This window comes from Lagopus leucura, unplaced genomic scaffold, assembly GCF_019238085.1.
Source record: "Lagopus leucura isolate 7727_CA_CO unplaced genomic scaffold, USGS_WTPT01 Super-Scaffold_100015, whole genome shotgun sequence".
Lineage (NCBI taxonomy): Eukaryota > Metazoa > Chordata > Aves > Galliformes > Phasianidae > Lagopus > Lagopus leucura.
In genome coordinates, this window is record NW_024962269.1 from 16,288,800 (window position 1) to 16,307,908 (window position 19,109).

The 19,109-nt window shown below is 44.2% G+C and overlaps 1 protein-coding gene across 1 annotated transcript in view; it reads left to right on the top strand.

Annotated features, from left to right (window-relative positions):
• Nucleotides 1-19,109, top strand: part of MAP2K5 (mitogen-activated protein kinase kinase 5) — a 110,950-nt gene that overhangs the window by 40,127 nt on the left and 51,714 nt on the right. Inside the window, exons 10-15 of the mRNA XM_042875793.1 lie at nt 1,586-1,654; nt 1,745-1,826; nt 5,127-5,188; nt 10,555-10,603; nt 16,155-16,228; nt 17,122-17,172. Of these exons, the coding sequence (XP_042731727.1) occupies nt 1,586-1,654; nt 1,745-1,826; nt 5,127-5,188; nt 10,555-10,603; nt 16,155-16,228; nt 17,122-17,172 (387 nt within the window). The remainder of the gene's footprint in view (nt 1-1,585; nt 1,655-1,744; nt 1,827-5,126; nt 5,189-10,554; nt 10,604-16,154; nt 16,229-17,121; nt 17,173-19,109) is intronic.

Sequence of the window (19,109 nt, forward strand, 5' to 3'; positions counted from 1 at the left end):
GTTGTCATGTGGGGCGGTGAATGAGCCTGGGAAATCTCTCACTGAATGGAATTCAGCGAGATAAAATCTGATTTTATACAGTGGATAGATTCAATTCTGTTAGTATTCAGTGGGTAAAACTGGTGCTATACCAGCAAATTATTTTAGGTTTTTCACGCTGGAAAAATGTAAGCGAATATTGTTGGCAAATGATTATTGATCTAGACAAGTGTGCTAAACATTCCTCAGCAGCCCTGTATTACACTTACAATTTAGTTTAGTGACGGCTTGTATAAATAACCCTAAAGCAAACTCCTGATAGAAGCAGGATATTGGTTTTTTTTGTTAGACAGAATACTGTAAGATGTGTTTGGAAATGCTCTCCACGCATTTGGTTTTGTCAGCAGTATGTGCAGCCTGTGTCTGCTAATTCTGCAAGTGGACTGAATTTGTTTTCCTGGAGCTTAATACAAGTAGCTGTGAAGTATCCTCTGGTAGGAGTCCCAGCCTGGCTGAATGCATTCAGAGTCCTTCTGATTTATATAGTAGCACTTGAGAAGTAAGTCTGCAAGTCTCCTGTAATCATGGAATAGATTGGTTTTAAAAGTCAGCTTCTCAGTACTGCCAAGGGTGCACTGGTCTTCTCTGATGGCTTCTGGAGAAGGTGGAAGAAAATTTTGTGGTCTTATTTTTAATATTTACTGTTCTCTTAAAAATCGAGGTGAAAAGATTGAAGAAATGAGGTCATAACAGAGTTATGGTTTATGGGTTATCGTTGCTCTGCAGTGAGCGTGCATGTTTGGGAAGGTCCTGCTGTCAGCCTCGAAGCAATGAGAAGTGAGGGCATGGATGGGGGGAGCAGATGACCCTGGCAGTGAATGGCTGCTTTGATCTGCTTAGTTGGGCTGTTTGTAGTCATTTTGAGGAACGCTTTAGTGATGCTTACCTGGAAGCATCTGTGCCATCTGCTGCCATCTGCATTTATTCTGTATATTTGATTTTTTTTTTAACGTTTCATAAAAAAAGAACAAATATACAACGATGAGAATTTATGTTAGAAAGAGGCGTGAATGCAAACCTGGAACTGTAAGCGTGGCTGCAGGAGGTGGCTCTGGACACCCCTTCAGGGCACTGTTGAGACATTGAGATCTGCCTTTGATACTGTGGTGCTTGTTTGGCCCTTGCTTAAAATCAGCTCCTTCATCAAGGTCACAGCATTCCAGAATTTACTTACAAATGTGTTTGTAGCAGGGGGGGTCAGTTGCAGGCTCTGTTCACAGACCACGAACCCACCATACCTGCTCTTTGCATTGCGTGTTGGGCTCGACTTCAAGTTCTGGGTCGTCTCTTGGTCAGATGGATAAACCACAAATCTCCCCGCTTTCCATGAATAAAATTGGTTGCCTAGCTTGGTTCATTTGTAACCGACTTCCCAAAGTAAATACTCCTGTCCTTTCATTTCCTTTTGCTGCCCATGGCTGTTAAAGCAGTCCTTCCACCGCTTCCTCCCATTCCTCTGCTCACATCAATGCACACCTTCTGTTCTTGTGTCGAGTCCTTTGCTTCCATGGCGGAGCTGAATGTGTGCCTGATGTCTGTGTTTCAGGTCATACCCTTGGATATAACGCTAGAGCTCCAGAAACAGATCATGTCAGAGTTGGAGATTCTCTATAAGGTACAGATTTTTGTACTCATTGGAATTGCTCTTGCTTATCATTGTCCTACAGAAAATGTTACAGGCTTCTTTTTGCCTTTCTTCTTCCAGTGCGACTCGTCGTATATCATAGGATTTTATGGGGCTTTTTTTGTAGAAAACAGAATCTCTTTGTGTACAGAGTTCATGGATGGTGAGTTGTTTTATTGGTTTTTTTTAAATATATTGAGTGTGCTTTTAATTGCTAAGCATGTCAAGATGAAAAATCATGTAAAGATAGATGTGCTTTCCCAATATGGAGCAAGATGCAGTGTTTTGACTTTGAAATATCAGGTAAAATATTGAGAACTTTGCAGGTAGGTTTTTTTTTTAAATGGGTTACTGTGGGGTTTGTGTTGTGTTCTGTGCCGTGCTGTATTTTCCTGAATGCAATTTCACTTTCTTTTATTGAAAATGTAAATAGAAGAGAAATAAATGCTGGCTTAATTTGTGGTTTGATATTTGAGTCTTCCATACAATCTGTCCTCACTGACGAAACAGCTGTTCCTCACTTTTAGTGTTTTGATAGCCAAAACAGATTTTCTTTTAAAGAAATCTATTAACCCAATGTCCTGTGTGTTTTCAGTGGAAATCGGTTCTTAATTGCAAAGCAAGGAATTATTTTCCAACGCAGCTGTTTAGCAGCGCTGCACCAAGTTTGTTTGTGAGCGTGCTCTCCTCTCTCCCATCCCCTTCCCTGCAGCTTGCCCCTGCATCCTTGCAGAGATGTGCTTTGGAACGTTGCATTCTTGCACCAAAGAAGCACGCGGCTGACGGCAGCTTGCAATCATTGCTGCCCTCTGTGTACCAATCCTGAGAGCGTCTCATGGCAGACACAGCCCTGCTGCGTGCTGCAGCGGCGCTGCTTTGCTCCCAGCTGTGTTCCTATGTGTGCTATTCCAGGCCTTGCCCCGAGCTGGCATTTGCTGCCCTACCCAGGCTGTGCACGAAGGTTCAGTTAAGCTGCATATGAAGAAGTGAGGATCTCGCTGATGATTTACTACAGAGGAAGGGCTATCTGACAGGAAAAAAAAAATTCCCAAGCCAAATGTGTGCCATTAAGCACTGTTGAGCAGTTTCTGTCTTTCTGATGGGGAGCTCAGATAAGGCCCTGTAGGGTTTTATGCTGCATTTTGTTTCCTTCCTGTTAAAATGATCTCTTACTACTGTTATTTCCCTCTTTGCATTTACAGCCTCTGTTCCAGTGGGTCTTGTGTCCCCTCTGCAAACATTCTGTTCTCTTAGATTTTCCCTATTTACAGGGCTTGATGAAAAAGTATGATATTTATTCACCAAAGCCTACAAATTAAATCTGTGGGTGTTCTCTGTGACCATTCACCATTTCTCTTTTCTGTTCTTGCAACTGCAAGATTTGCACGCAGTATCACACGCAGGAAGGAAGCAGCTGCTCGTGCCAGAGCATGTGTCTGCCTGGAGCGTGTGTGCTGCTAATTCAGAGACTCTTAAATATGATGGACATAAATGCTTGCAGTTCCGAATTCTTGTTTGGAAATATTTAAGCCTTTAGGGCTTGCATCCCTTGTGATGTTGCACGACGGCGGTGTTTACTGACCACGCAGAAATTATTTGGAATTATACTGGAGATGACCTCTGATCTGCCTCATGTTGTGCACCCCTTCTGGCAGAAAGCAGCAGCAATCATTTAAAGGAAGAACAAAATGCAAATACAGGGACCTTGCCAATTATTTTCCTTTCCCAAGCCTTCGATTGGGATGGGTGAGGATGCAGGTGAAGACAAGAGCCTGAACTGACCTGGATTCCTCTTCCATCTGCCGTGGTAAAGATCAATGGAGATGTGAAATGAGGCTTTCTGATCTTTCTGTCTGCAATAGAGCTGATGTTCTTGTGAATGAAGGTGCTGAAATGCACCGCTGTCTTTTACCTGTGCCGTTGCCTCTTTTCCTTTAAAGTGCTGAGCACCCGCTAAAGTCCCCATAGAAGCAGTGGGACGTGCAGGCCAGCAGACTGCACCTGGTTACCTGTGCAAAGGTTTGGGTTTGGAAATTTGGTCCCCAGTGTTTATTCACTATCAGTTATTTTTTTCTCCATAAAGAAGTGGCACATTTCCCCAACTGTTTGCAAACTTGCCTTGCTGCACCACCCTTAGCAACACCCGTAACAGCAGCGTTTAGCAGCTTGGTGTATGAGAGCAGGTCTTTTAATCCAGAACAGAAGGGTAAGTCATAAGGTCAGGTGGTTGCTGTTAGTGCTGAGCATGGCCTTCTGTTTGGCTCTTATAATCAACAGCAGCTGTGTGGTGCTGCTGCCTCTTAATTCCGTTTGCCCTATCTACATTCACTTGTAAAAAGGGAAGAAAGATCACTAGAATAAAAAAAGTGTTAAGACTGAAGGCTGGAATAAGGACCTTGTGACTTCTTTATCTTGCAGTGTTTAAGAATGAATGAGTTTAACTTCTAAAAACGGAGCCATAAGCAAAGTGCAAGGTGCAGCTTTCCTAACTGCTGAGTATTGGCCCAACTCTTTTCCCATTGGTGACATCAGTGCAATCCGTAGGGTACGCTGAGAGCAGTTGGATCAGTGCTAAGCACTTCTGAGAACCTTTAGCCTGGAATAAGCCTATGCATTCTTGCAAGCTAATTGTAATACATTCTGCATGTAATTTGCCTGGTTTTTTTTTCTTCTCCCTGTTCTACTTGTTTTTTTTTAATTCTCAATTTTAGATTTGCTTCCTTAGCCAAGAATTTGTATTTCATCCCAGAGAGGTTGTTAATGCAAGTGTGGTCTTGTATTTACGTGGAAGCTGCGGGAAAGAGCCTTTCTCAGTTTTGGGGGATGTCTTTAGGACCATGACTTAGATTTCTTGCTTTCTCCATAACTGTATGATCCTGATGGATGTTTCTGTGCCAAGTACGTAATTGTGTCCCATACTGGAGCTTTCTGGCAAAACTTATTTGCTTGCCCGGGAGTTCCTCATGTTTTAGACATCAGTGCAGATGCAGTTTGGAAGGCTCAGCCCAACTCACTGCTCTGATCGTCACACAAAGAAGCTGACTTTAAGTATGGGTTTGAGCTTTGCATTATGCTGGCACCAGGTTTTGGAGGCAGGCAGAATACTGCTGGCTTTGGAATCCACTTTGGCTTGTTACCATGGCTTTGTCAGTCCCTGAGAACCTACACGGAGGTTTTGAGTTCTCCAGTTTCAATACTGTGTCCTCTGGCTGGGAGGTTTTCCAAGAGGTGTTTTAGCATTAATGCTACGTACAGAAATAAGTAACGTGGGTGAAAAGAGAAGCAAATACTGTTCCATGTGATTATTCAAAGTTTGGTAAGGTCAGTTATTTCTGACACAGTTATTGTTATATCATTGATGGTGTTTTTATTAATAACCAAGGCATAGAAAGCCCTTGTGACTTCAAATCTAGGGCAGTATTTCATTTTGTATTACCTAAGCACATTTTGTTTGTCCCTGCAGGGGGTTCTTTGGATGTTTATAGAAAAATTCCAGAGCACGTACTGGGAAGAATAGCAGTAGCTGTAAGTATTTCTTTGTTTATTTTTCTGCCTGGTTTTGGTAACACCCTGATGTGAGTGCACCCAATCTCCCTGGGAACACTGAGTTACCTCCTTAACCCTCATCCTCATTGCCCCCATGTGAAGGGAGGATCCATCCTCTTTGTCGCTCCTCCTACCCATGCCTGAGGACACAGCTCTGAGGGCAGAGGGCTCTGCTGCCTCTGGAGTTCAGTCATAGGCGCACACCATTTGCTGCTGTAAAGGTTTTGCTGGGCCAAAGAGGGGTGAAGGAAATCATCCCATTGTGTGACCCGTACTCAAGTTGCCGAAGGCTCAGGGAATGTAAGAGGATGTGATAAATCGAGTGAGATGAGAAAAAGACACGTTTTATTGGAGATCTGCGTGGCTGTGATTCTTGACATCACCTTTTCTGGGATGGAGCAGTCCTCTTATCCTCCTTTAATTCACCTTTGTGTGCTCTCCTATGCTGTGTGGCTTCCTAATAAATCAATTCTGCAGCCCTCTCCTCAGCCACGCTTTGATCCCTCCCTGGCCACTCCTGCACACCATGTGTGCCATTTCCATGCTGTCCATCCTCACTCTGCACCAAGTAACACAATGAGGTTTGGCTGAAAACTCTGATTTGGGGTTGAAAAATGGCACCAGTTCCTGATACCAGGGCGCAATGGTAGGACGCATTTTCTGTCTTCTTTCTGTCTTGGCAATAAGGCAGCAGGGAGCTGCTCTGGGATCACCCTGCTGCCGTTTTGGGCTGAGCAAGGAGCTGCCTGGATCCATCAGCCCCACGTGCCTGTTTGGTAGCAGGGGCTGCTGGTGGGCTCCTTGCACCTCCTGGCATTGTGTCTCAGTAGCATCCCATGACTTTGCGTTGCTGGAAATTTCACCAGCCGTGACTGAAAACGCAGATTATGGAACAAAAAAAGAGAAAGGAGAAAAGAAAAGTGTGTTGTTTTTTTTTTTTTTTTTAGCCAAGTCTGAACAGTGTGTAATTGACCACTGTCTCAGTGGATCTCACAAGGGAGAGATGCTGCTGAACAATTGCTAAATACAAGGAATACTTTGATAACTTAAGCAGTTTAAAGCATAACAAAGTTATTCTATCGTGTGCCATTTAATTAAGTGCTGGGTTTTCACATTCATTATACATCAAGCTGACAATTTAAATCCTTTAATCCAACACAGGCAGCTATTTAGTCTCTGTTCATTGTAATTCACAGCTCTACTTTCTCTTAATTTGTGTGGCCTGCCCAGAGTGATGAACATCCTTCTCTGATGCTGTTTCCTCTAAGTAGCTTCAAATCTGCTCATTATATAGCCTAGCAGTTTCTTATGGAATTTGAATGCTTTTCACCTTTAGTTCAGTGCAAAAACGTTTCATCTTTTCTTCCCCATGGAGCAATGGATGGAGTTGCTCATGGTATCACATTCCTGATGCCGAGCAGCTTGTGTGTTACAGTGTAATAATGCTGGGATGGGCCTTCGAGCATTTATTCAAATCCTTTTCCTTATCTCACTTCATACTGTGTAATTAATACATCCACACTAACGTACTTTATCATTTCTTTAATTATTTTTGTCTCCCTCCCATCTCTGTCCCACCCAGCTTGGTGCTCTGCAGAAGTCCCCTTCCTGTTCTTCACTTCTCCGTAGCAGTGGTGCTTCAGCCCCATCTTTTATGTCTCCAGTAAATATGCTGTGTGTGTGTGTACCTACATGCTCAGCTGCAGGGTCATCTCTTTACAAACCTGGTAGCTGGTGAGCATGGCTCCCTGACACAGGCAGAGAGCTGATGCTTGGCTTTTTTCATAGTGATTTCATTTGCTGCTTTAGCGATCTATACCGTGGCTGCTGTGGTGCAGAGGGTCAGCAAAGAGGTGAACAAAGGAGCAGGTGCTTCCAAAGAGGAGCTCGCCCCTTCCTCCTGCTTCCCAGTAACAGAAGGTGTGCGCTGAGGCTGAACCAGCACTGGCAGCTCCCTCTGCTCTGGTGCTGAATTCTTGCTCAATTGGCATAGTAGACTTGTTGGAAGGAGGCACTGAGAGCTGTTGTTTGCTCCATCATTTATCAGGAGCAGCAGGAACGGCGCCGTTAAGTTGTCACAAATGAGTGCCCTTCATCTTGGTGCCTGACATTTCAGCAGAGCCCAGCAGCCCGGCACGTGGGTTGTGGCACCTTTTGCCAAGCATAGTGTGTGTGTACCACAATCCCCACCCCGAACAGGTTGTGAAGATTACCCAGAGCCTCAAGGATTTCTGCTCACATACAGGTGGGAAGGAGAATGTCAAACAAAAGCCAGAGCTTGGTTCTGTGGACAGAATCTGGAGCTTCTGCATTATTTTTCTTTCAGTCTGTGCATTTTCTTTTTCCTTTCCTTGCACCATGTATACAGAGTCATTTGTCTTTCATTCTCTTGAGACACACACTGCGCATTAGTCTGTTGGAACTGCTTAATAATATGTGTGACCTGCACATCTGTTAATTAGAGTACCTTTTTGTTATACTTGTAGAAGTTTCTAAGCTAAGCCATTTCCAAAGGAAAGTGATAGGGGGGGCACGTAGCAGTGCCACAGCGTTCCCCTATCTGATTTGATAGTTTTCTTGCTTCCTTTCTCAGTACATACATTCAATCTCCATGAAAAGCACTGGGCTGACACCCCTAGAAGTAGTTGTCCTGCTCACAGAACCGAGCTGGTCCAGGATGAGATCCATGTCTGCTCAACACAGCAAAGCCAGCACCGTGCCCCTGAGCTAAATCCTGAGCCCTATTCAAGGTTGTTCTGCTGTCCTCCCTGATCTGCACAGGCTGAGGCTGAGCAGGACACATCCCTTTCATGACAGCCCCCACTTCCCATAGCCCAGGGAGCGTTCAGTTCCTTCTTTCTCCCCCGTTTCTGTGTGATGCTGCTGTAAATACTTGCACTGTGCATTGCAGGTGTCTGTTAGAGGGCATGAACATGCCACGTAGCATACATGCAGTTGGTACAGCACAGCTTGCTTTCCGTTCTTGTTATCTGATTCACACAGCAGAAGTGATCATGTTAATTGTGGTGGACAGTCAGCTTACAGGCTGAAGCAGCAGGAGTTTATTGTTGAGTGCAATGCACTTCTCTCCATTATTATTTTGTGGGGAGAGTGCTGAAGTTGACAGCCAGAATGCTGGAAGTAATGCAGGGAGAGCCTGGACAGAGGAAGCATTGCTGGAGCTTGGGGTGATGCTCTGTGTTTCCAGAGGCAGGATAGCACAGCAGCAGGGGCAGAGCAGACCGGCTCCCCAGGATGCTGGAGAGCAATCTGACTCCATCACCGACTCCATCCTGGCTGTCTCAGTGAGGCAGTGTCAGCACGCAGGGGAAATCTGTCTTTTTGTTCTCCTTATTTGCACAGAGGGCTGGGAGGGGGGGAGGGGGGTTGGTTTTTGTGTTTTTTTTTAAATGGGAAAAGCATATCTTGGGAATCCCAAAGCAATGTGCAGGCTTCTGTTTTTGTGCCGTCTATTTGGGTCTGCCGATGTAAAATCTGTTCTACCTTTGCTTGCCACTTCATGCATTTATTTTCACTTCAATTTCTGAAGCAGTGACATTGTGCACTGTATTTTGAGTGCTAATGTTGATTGAAGTTCTCCCTGAAAGGATGTGCACTTGAACTGTCACGCGAGTGAGTGATTGACAGCAGGTGGAAGTACTTTTTGTGTCAAGGCTTTGTCAACTCATTGTTGTAAAACCCACTTTGCTGAACACCAATAATTCCTGCTGGATGTTCCATCAAAAGATACTCTGCTCCAGCACCATTTTAGAATCACGTTTGATACGTCGAGCCCTTCCCTTGTATGGGCAGCCATAAGGTGGGGGAATAACGGTGCTTTGCACTAGGGCCCGTTTGGGGTTTCTCTGTGTGTGTATTTGCAGCCTCACTTGAAGGAAGAAAACCCTGTTTTCATTCCTCTGTACAGCATTGAGATGGTCTGAATGTGAGTTTGTTTAGTAGTGTCTTTATAACTGCTTATTCAGCACGTGTTCCATTATAGAGATGTATAATAACTCACAGCTGTTGATTCCCCCATCCCCTCCAGAATATTTCCTTTTTTTCTGTAAATACATACTTTAAATAATTTTATGATTATTCCAGGGATGTTAAATAGTCTAAACACATGTTTAATAATCAGAGGAGCTTGATGTACTTAAAATCGCTTTCACCTTTGGAGGAAACCTGAAATGTTGCATACCCTTTTTGAGTCGATGCTTTTTTCCTCCTTATGTCAAAAAGCTGTGTGAGTAGAATTCCCCCTTCTGCTTTTTGAAAGGATAAAGTGAGCAAGGCCACACCGCAGGGCATGCAGAATTGGACTGAGGCCTTTTGTTGCAGGTAATTACCATCTGAGGCCACCAGATAGCCGGAGCTGTGTGAGCACAGCGCTGAGGAATTGCCATCTAGAGCTTTTTGCCAGAGATCCAGGATCTTCATTTGGCTTGCAGGATGGATTCAGTTTTTGGTTACAGAACGAATTTTAAGACAAGTTTTTAATCCAATAGGAAGGCTGAAAGTTGCTGTGCTCTCTGCTCTCACACCGTATGATATCTGCTGTGCTTCTGCTTGATCGCTGTAACAGAAATGATTTCATTTCAACCTGCTTGGACAGCAAAAAGAATGCAGTTGTTTGGTCTGAAATAACTCCTGCGACTTCACAAATGTCAGAAATGTTTTATTGCTGTGGAGGTGCATGAAGAGCAGCAACTTGGGAGAAATGAATGGAATGTCATTTCATGGATAGAAACTGGAAAGGGTTTGCTCTGTGACAGGGCTGGTTGGCAGAGCAGAGGTGCTGCAGGTAAAAAGCAAAGGCAGGCAGGAATGTGTTGGCTGGATCTGGTGAGTCCTCAGGGCTGCTGGAAAATGTAAATCTGAGAAACAAAATTATGTTAAAGTTTGGGAGTTAGTGACATGGCAGAAATAAAGCTTGCAGTACCCAGCCTATGGATATGTTCTGCCCATGGAAACACCATGGGTGTTTGTTTTGGGCAACATTCGTAGTACAAACGCAGGCGCTACAGCTGTCCATTAAAACACATCTCCTGATGCTCTGAGGTGGGAATGGAGAAACAGCTTCTCACGTTTCATTCTAACAGCTCCACCGATGGAAGGGAGGAGAGCCAAGCACTGTGCTGCTCCTTTCCCTTCAGGGGCCCAGTTGTGTTCTGTGGGGCTGCAGGGTGCAGTGAGGCTCGTGTTTGGTCCAATGGATGGTAAGAAAAAGAAGATGGTTTCTGTAGTTGAAGAAGAAATGTTCAACGTTTGCTTTAAACAAGTAAACAATGTGGGAAGTCGGGGAAAAGTCTCTAATGTGCGTTGTTGCTTTGTCTTGACTTCAGGTTGTGAAAGGCCTTACGTATTTATGGAGTCTAAAGATTTTGCACAGAGGTGAGTAACAGATGTTGTCCATTTTTTGGTCCTGTTTTAACAGCGCTTTCCACAGAAGCAGCAGACCAGACTAACATCTGATCTGATTGCAGTGGGGTTACACAGAGTGAATCTTATTCATTAGCCTTGCAGATTCACTGATTGAATATTTTTACCACTGTTCTCCTTCATTTTCCTTCATCTTCTCAATAGCCTAAGGGGAGAAATGGATGTTGTGGAGACTGAAATGCTTGTGGTTACAGACAGGTGCCAAATGGAGTTCTCAAAATCACCAGCAATCACCAAATGCTTGACTTGCGAAACAAGAAAATAGGTGTTGAGTTTTCTTCTTTTGTGCTTCAGAAATCTTGCATGGCATCCACCAGTACTGATGGGTGTCACACTTCTAAGATTGTCACCTGTTTGTCCTCTGCAGTGGTCGTGTATAATTATAGAATCCTGCTTGGGCATAACAAGCCATTGGATGCTTGTTCTCCCAAAGCTAACTTGTATTCTTTTTACAACCGAGCTCTTGATTTTATTTATGAAAATAATATATGGGGCTGAGGTGGAGGTGTTTGGGTTTTTTTAATGTGTGCTCTAAAAAGAGTGCAAAATGCTGTTTAAAGAACAAAGAAGCCCTTTCTCCCCCGCTCTTCTCCCCAAATAAAAAAGGAAAAGAGAAACTCATTACATTTATAATGTTTCTAAAGTGTCTGAAAGTAACAGCTCCAGCTCCTAATGTCACTAACAATACTGTTTAATTTAACCCATCTGCTCTCTCAGCCCTTGTGCACAGTTGGAGCGTGCAGTAACCGACATCAGTTGTGATTGAAGGAGAAGTGTAAAGCAGGGAGACAAGTAGAACAGTTCAGATTGGGAACCAAATAGGTGAGGAAGACTGTTTCCTCTGGGGGTGTCCAGTTCTGCAATGCCTGAGAAGAAGTTAATAGGAAACCCTAATTACCACCAGGCATTGAGTTTCTGCCCCACCTCAAAGCTTTGGCTGCTCCTGTATTTAACCTTGGATGTCCCTGGATTAAAAGAACAGAAATAACCCAGAGACCGTGGCCAGCTGAGTGCAGACACGCTTTCTGGTGCTGGTTTAAACATTGGATCTATTAGCCTGCCTGTCGCCAAACACTGTGGTTTAACGGCTCCATCTACTCCAGGCGAGGGGGCATCCATTCTAGATGGCACAGCAAATGTCAGAATGAGGAGAACAGAAAAGGGAGCTGGAACATCCGTGGATGGGTGCCACGCAAATTGGGCAGCGCAGTCCTTTGCCACTCTTCTACAGCACCTGAAAAGGAAAAGCTGGTTTGAATCTTTTTTTTTTTTTTTTTTTTCCTTTTGCTTGAATCTTCTTCATTAAGGGCTGTGGCCACCTGCCGAGTCTGATTTGGAGGAGCATTGTGGTCAAGCACAAATACTGTCACTGTAATGTCTCACAGTTTCTGTTGTAAGTTTAGAGCTTGAGCCTGATTTTTGCTTCTCAGGTTTTCCCTTCTGTGTGTGGCTTTCGTTGCCTCGATAGAGAGCAGCTCTGAGTTTTTAATGAATTATGTATGATCCTCGCTGGCCTGAAGAAAAGTGCAGAAATGGCTCTTCCATCACAATTGAGGTTTTTCTGGCCTTGGTCTGTTTCTGGGTTCACCGAGATGAGAACAATATGCAAAATGCCTAGAAGTGTCCAACAGTGTTTATTCAGGGGCCTGTTTCAGTACACGCACACATACGTGTGCTTTCCTGTCTCACCAGAGAGTCACTGCATGTAATGCAGTGCAAGGGAAACACCAGTTGGTCACGGTAATCTCCTCCAGCTCTTTACTGGTTTCAACGCATCAGAGGTAAACGGGGGAAAATGGAACTCAGTCTTCCTTGTTGTCACGTATCAGGCAGGCTGGGCAGGATGCTCAGGTGGGGTAACAGGTCCAGAATTCCACGGTGGTGGTGACTGAGGTGCAGGAACAGTCATGGTGAGGAAGCTGTGCGAGGCGGTGTGGCAAACGGCGGTTTGTGACCAGAGCACAGATTAAAGGAAGGAAACACAATGAACGAGTCTTTTATTCCAGATCAGACATCTCAGCAAATATTACAGCTTAACTTCAAAACGTACCTTGCAACTAATGAGGTGACAGCCGTGCATATTAATAAATGCAAAGCTGTAGTCGTAGCCATCGCACCCACATCAAACGTAAACGGGAGATTAACACCTACACTGCTTCTTTGGAAGATGTGAGAATGTCCCAATGATAAGTGTGCTCTTTTCCCCAGAGGACAAGAAGTAGAAATGGAAGGGTAATGAGAAATTAACTTAGATTTAAAACAGAATTAGCAATTAAACAAGTCTAATCACGTACAAAGTCAAAGTTTGTATAAAGACAAACCGAAATCTGTTAAGTTCAAGAATAAGTATAGGCCGTATGCATTTCATCTGGTGTGTTTTTCTCTCACCTTCTTATTAAAAGAGATGTTTGAAATAAGTGTTACCCACTTGTGTTTAATTGTACCAACAGGCATTTGTATGCACATATGTGAACTGGCACACGTTGCACTGGTCTTGGGACCGCAGCCTTTGAGCGTATTCTAAGTGTGTCAGAGTAGATGGAGGTGTGTTCTGGTTTGTGGGGCTGAGCCCACGTTGGTGAGAGCTGATCAGCTTTAGCATCACATATAGTGAAGCACAAGCAAAGGTAATGGGGCACTTGTGTGTGCACACACAGACCGTGTGCACACATGGCTGTACCCCTGTCTGCACGCTTACACATTGCTTGGGCTCAGTTCAGAAGAATAAAAATCACAGCAAAAAGTGCTGCAGAGGTCATTTGGCAAGAAAACATTGGAAATATTTTCATTCTTTCAGCAGCTTCACTTTGTTCACAGTAATGTTCTGTGGGCTGTCCTCGGCTAAGATGGCTTTTGTATCTGGTCTCCCTTGAACCTGGCATATTGCAGCCTGACGTGAGGAAAACGCTGAAAGTCAAGAGACAGCTTTTAGAAACCTGTGGGGTGTTTTTTCGTGTGTTTTTTTTTTTTTTTCCTGCAATCATAAATCCGTTTTCTTTTCAATGAACCAAGATGAGGGAAATGTCGGGTGTTGGCAAAGCTGAAGCTCTGACGTGTGTGTTTACTGGTAAGTAAGAGCTTGGAGGTCCCATTTATCTGCAGAGGTGAAGCGACTTAGATCACAAAGAGAACTTGTGCATCCTCCATAATGATGCTTCGTAGAAGTCATTTGTATGAAGCAAGCACTGGTAATGGCAGCATAATGACCCCTTTTGGCTCTTGTTTAAATTCTTTCACTTCTAAACAGTAATATTAATCACAAGCAGATGGTGCAGAACATTATTTATGCACATTTGTTTTCCAAAACCAAAAAATATTTAACCCATTAGCTGAAGTGGTTTATGAACATAAAGGCCAATTTACTGATGGGGTGATTATTCTTCCTCCTTCCCTTCAATGTGAGTTACTTTACAAAGTGGGTTGTCATTTGGGTTGTCATTTCCTTTTTCTTTTTTCTCAAAGATACCGGCACAGCCGTTGGAATTTGTAGCAAACATTTGCTCACGTTCTCCATTTGTGGGGCTGCGTAAACTGCGCTGCAAAGACCGACACGGTTTGTTCTCAGCAGTGCTCGTTTGGCTGCGATTGCTCTGCAGGTCTCAACCTGCACTGCCTTCGTTCACCCCTAATGGACTGATTTCCCCATTGCTTTCTTTCTCTTTTAGGATGTTGTTGTTGTTGCTTTGTTTTATTTATTTTTAGCGAGGGGGAGGATTTTTGGATCAAGCGACGCGTAATGAATGACAGATGGCCATTCAATTAAAATTATATCGACTTACTGTCAGGTGCCGCGTGTCGGGGGTGGGGAGGTGGGATCTGCTGATCCCCCATGGCACAGGGTGCTGGCTCTGGGGCAGGGGACACACGTGCTCAGTGGTTTCCTCTGGGCAGGTCGTGTTAAGGGAGTGAGAGGTGGGAGAACACCCTGCCTCCTTCTCACACCCAGCCGAGCAAACCCCTTGGAAGCAAACCTTCTGTGGGGTTGTGGCGTTTCGTGCTCAGAGCATCCTTCTGTCTGCCCAGACCTGTGCTGAGCAGAGAGAGAGGATTGCTGTGCTGTCAGAAAGCGACGCTGTGTCCTTGGGAAGGTCAGCTGGGATGGCTGCACACCTTGCAGTGCTCGGGGTGAGCGCGGGGCCCACTGGCGTGCTGTGCCCATCCCATGGCACTCAGCAAAGCAGCTCGGCAGGCACGTTGCCTGGAGGTTGCCATAAGCAAATGTAGGAGTCTTCTTGAAGCTTCGGTTAGAAAGAATATTCCTAAAACATTGGTATATATGCAGCAGTTTGGGGCCGTGGATTGCTCTGTAGCAGTATTTTGTCTCCTCACCTGCAGCTGGAGGGCAGGTAATCGTCTGCCAAAGACTGGTGCATGGGTGGCAGTGCTGCAGTTGAAGCAGAGTTCGGCACACCCAAAGCTGTGCGTGCTGTCGTGCAGCAGAGGCACCCAGCACTGCTTTTTCCTTTTTGCTTTGGGAGGAAATTGCAAAACGTACTTTGAGTATTGATACCGAAATTAAACGTGCAGATCCTGTGAAGCTGAGTAAAGTGTTATTGAACGCTCCCCCTTTCTAAAGTGTTTTTTTAGCTCAAATATAGGGAAGCGTTTAATCAGCTTGCTAATTGAGGTTATACATTTTTACATTACAGGGACAAATTAAGCGAGCTACTGTGGTACCAGAAGACATCTGCTAAAGAAAGGCAAACTTAATGATAAACCAAATTAGGTTCTTTCCTAGTTGGGTTTCATCCATCTGCACCCAACTAGTGTTCTCTTTTAAAGAAGGCAGGGAGATGAGTGGCTGCATTTAACCCATAATGACAGAAGAAGGCAGCGATTAGGCTGAGCTCTCATCTTCCCTTGTGTAAGCCTGGCCATACCATGCATGCTGCTGTTCTCATGGTGTAGCCTGGCTGGGTGCTTAGTGCTTTATTTGCACGTTGATTTTACAGTGTGCAACAGAACTTCTTGTACATCAGAGGGGGTCAGTGATGGGAGCTTTGCACTTACAGTCTGGTTTTACGATGCACATCTGTTCCTGTATATCTATATGGGATTTTTAGCGTTTGATTTTCTCCCTTGCGTCGTCTTCTCCTGCAGCCCCAGCCCAGGCAGTGGATTGTTTTGATTAATCCTCGTCTAAACGTAGTGCTTCCACTTGTGGAAGTGATTCCCTATTGAATTTCAGCATATTTTTTCAGTCTCATTTGTCAGGATTGCTTTGAATTCCAGATCCCATCCTGCAGAGCTCAGGTGGCCCCTTCCCAGCTGGTGTCACCTGCAGCTTCAATAGCACGGATTGCTGGTCTTTGGGGGACAGGTGTAACGTCACCTGTGCTGATGACAGCTACGAACCAGAGGTTGCAATGGAAACATACCTTTGAAATGTTTTCTATTAAAATCTATCACGCCAGTGATGGTCACCCCAACGCCTGTATTGGAATCATAACCATCTCTGTACGCCTCCAGGATAACCCAGGTGACCTCTGGTTTTGTTTGGCAGACGTGAAGCCGTCCAACATGCTGGTGAACACACGAGGGCAGGTGAAGCTGTGTGACTTCGGGGTGAGCACCCAGGTAATCCATTGCACGTCTCGTGCTGCAGTCACCTGGCTGCCGGGCGGGCAGCCCCCCTCTGCTGGGAGCCAGCCATTCAGCTCGAATCTCCGGGCGACTTTTCTCCATCTGAATATGATTGTTCATTGTTTAATGACAGTAAAAACTGCTGATATTGTAATTACTACTTACGAATAGCAAACTTCATTGATATGCAGCTTTGATATGAAAGCTTTTTGGCCACACAAAAGGGAGGGCAGAACGAGAGATGTGTCTGGGGAGCCCAACTGGCCCACAATAAAAATTAATATTGGGAGTAACAATAGTGGTGGGCTTTTACAATGTGCAGCACAAATTTTAATTAATTTCCATTTTGGGCCTCCCTGGAGGACTTCTCTGCTAGTGACCCACGAGCTTGCCGTGCTGGTGATTTGAATTTCAGCACCTTTACTCTCAGCCAAGCGCCGGGACCAAAGAGAAGGTCAGCCTGGTATGATAAGTTGTCAGGGTCTGTTGTCCCTCCGAGCGCATTTAGTGCTGGTTGCATTCAAGTGATGAATGTGGCTTTATGCACATCTTGAGCCAGCTGACTGAAAAACGAGCGCCTTCAATCCTACGTCAAATTGACTTTTTATATCAGACTGGTGTGGGGTACTAAAGCGATAAGCATCCTGTTTAACAGAATGGTTTAAGGTTATCTGCCATAAACGGTAATGCGGCACTTGTTTAAATGGGAGCTCCAAACAAAAGAGAGATTTAATCATTTTTAATGCCTTTGCGGATAAATTTGTTCCCTTTTACATAATTTTTAGTTGATTTATAGGAATGATGATTGTAGGTTAAATGAGGAATAATTGCCCATTTTATTTCCACATTATCTTTATATTGTTCTAACAGACTGTTTTGTCTGATAGCTGGTGAATTCTATAGCCAAGACGTATGTCGGAACAAATGCTTACATGGCGGTAAGTGGATTTATGTAGGAATAACATTTAAATGCAAGTATTTGTTCACAGTCCTGTTCTACGTGGTGAGGATATATTCTAAACGGGCTCTCAGACCTCCTCTCCCCTGCCCTTGGTGTGATGGTGTGTCACAGAACATCTCTGTGCTCACATAGCAGCTCAGTGACAACGGCAGGCCTTGCTGATATGGAGAATAGCATCAGAAGAGCATTCTGCTCTGCGTGTGCCTTCTGGTTGTCTTTCATGCACTGCAACAGCTGGGAACAAAGAGGAGAGCCAGTCCAACACTGAAAAATGAATAGATGCAGCTTTCCCTCGGGAGCCCGTAGGTCCTTGCAGAGCGCTGATGGTGTTACTGTGCAGAGAATGGGGTCTGCTGTGCTGAGCACTCAGACGCGAGTCCGTCTCATGGGCATCTCTGATCCCTGCACACCTGTGTGGCTGTTTCCCATGGGAAACTGCCATGTGCAGATTTGAAGTTTGCATACCTGGGCTGATAGTACCAGGCCGCTGCCCTGCGTGCTGGGTGGTGTTCCTACCATGTGTCAGAAGGCATCAGGGCCTTTCACTTCTCTATAAGCATCTTAGTCCAGGAAATGCTCACTGCACCAACATGAGCATTTTTTGCTTTCTGTTCATCAGCGCTCTTTGTTTAACGAATGCGAGGACTTAAATGCTTCAGTTTAGGATTGCAGTAACTGTTGTCTTTTATTTTTTGGTCATGACAATTTCTTATTTGCCAACTACTTCTGTCATGGTATCAGTGGGGGAAAAGAAAATCAGCGTTCAGCTTGTTTAACAGCAAGCAAACAAAAAAGCCCACAGCACCAGAGTGCAGACAGCAGTACAAAATGGTTGATTCTTGTTTTTCAAACCTCGGAAAAGTGGAGAGAGAAATCCATGACCTTTCATCGCTTTCAGGTATTTTTCCTTACTTTCTTGTAAGGAGAAAGCAGCCCTGGGTGCCCATTTGTTTGCTAAGTGCTTTTCTAGTCAAGGTGTAGTCATTATGTGGCTTGTGAAACACTCGTGCCACCATCCTAGAAGGACTTGGGTTGTCCTTTGTCACCGGAATGCTACGTGCATCAAAATTGTTTTAAATAAAGAATGTGCCCATATATGTTACAGCGAGCTGCTGGTGTCTGTGCCTCTGTTCTCTAAAGCAACTGCACCATTGTGCTGCAGACAAGCCAGCAGCATCAAAGTATTAACTTCTCCAGCACAGCTCTTGCTTTTAGAGTGGTCTTCAACAGATCTAATAATTAAATTGTATTATGCTTTCGCTGTGCTAATCCAGGTTACTGTTCTCTTTCCCAGGTGTACATTGAATAGGTTTTACGTTTTTCTGGATGGCTGTGATGCATTCTTCTATTGATTGAGAAAGGAGTTTAAGCTCAAATGTGTTTGATCTGACCGGCCGTGTTAAAGTTGTTTTGCTAATGAAATTCATCAAATTCACAGTGTGCTCATCAGGAATGAATTCGAAACCATCAAAAATTAAACTATGTTTAAAATAAAAAATGCATTTTCTGGGAAAAATTATTATTATTATTATTATTGTTATTGTTATTGTTATTATTATTATTATTATATCTCCTACAAGGCACAGGGGAAAAAACCCAAACTTTTTAGGTGCAAAAGGTAACCAGAGGTAGAAATCTTTAGAATAAAGGTCTCTGAGCTCTGTATCATTAGGGTGAGCTGTGTGTTTTATGCCTTACCTTTTCCATGTGTCATTCTTGTTTCTGTCTTCTGCTCCAGAGTTTTAGAAGAGAAATTCCCATCACTGAACTGTTTATATTTGCTCACTGTGGTGTCCTTTAATGGGGAAAAAAAAAAAAAAAAAGATAAAATTAAATAAAACTCTTCCCCTCAAAAAAAGAAGCTGGCAAACCAAAATTAATTAAAACCACCAAAAACAAACAAACAAAAAGACA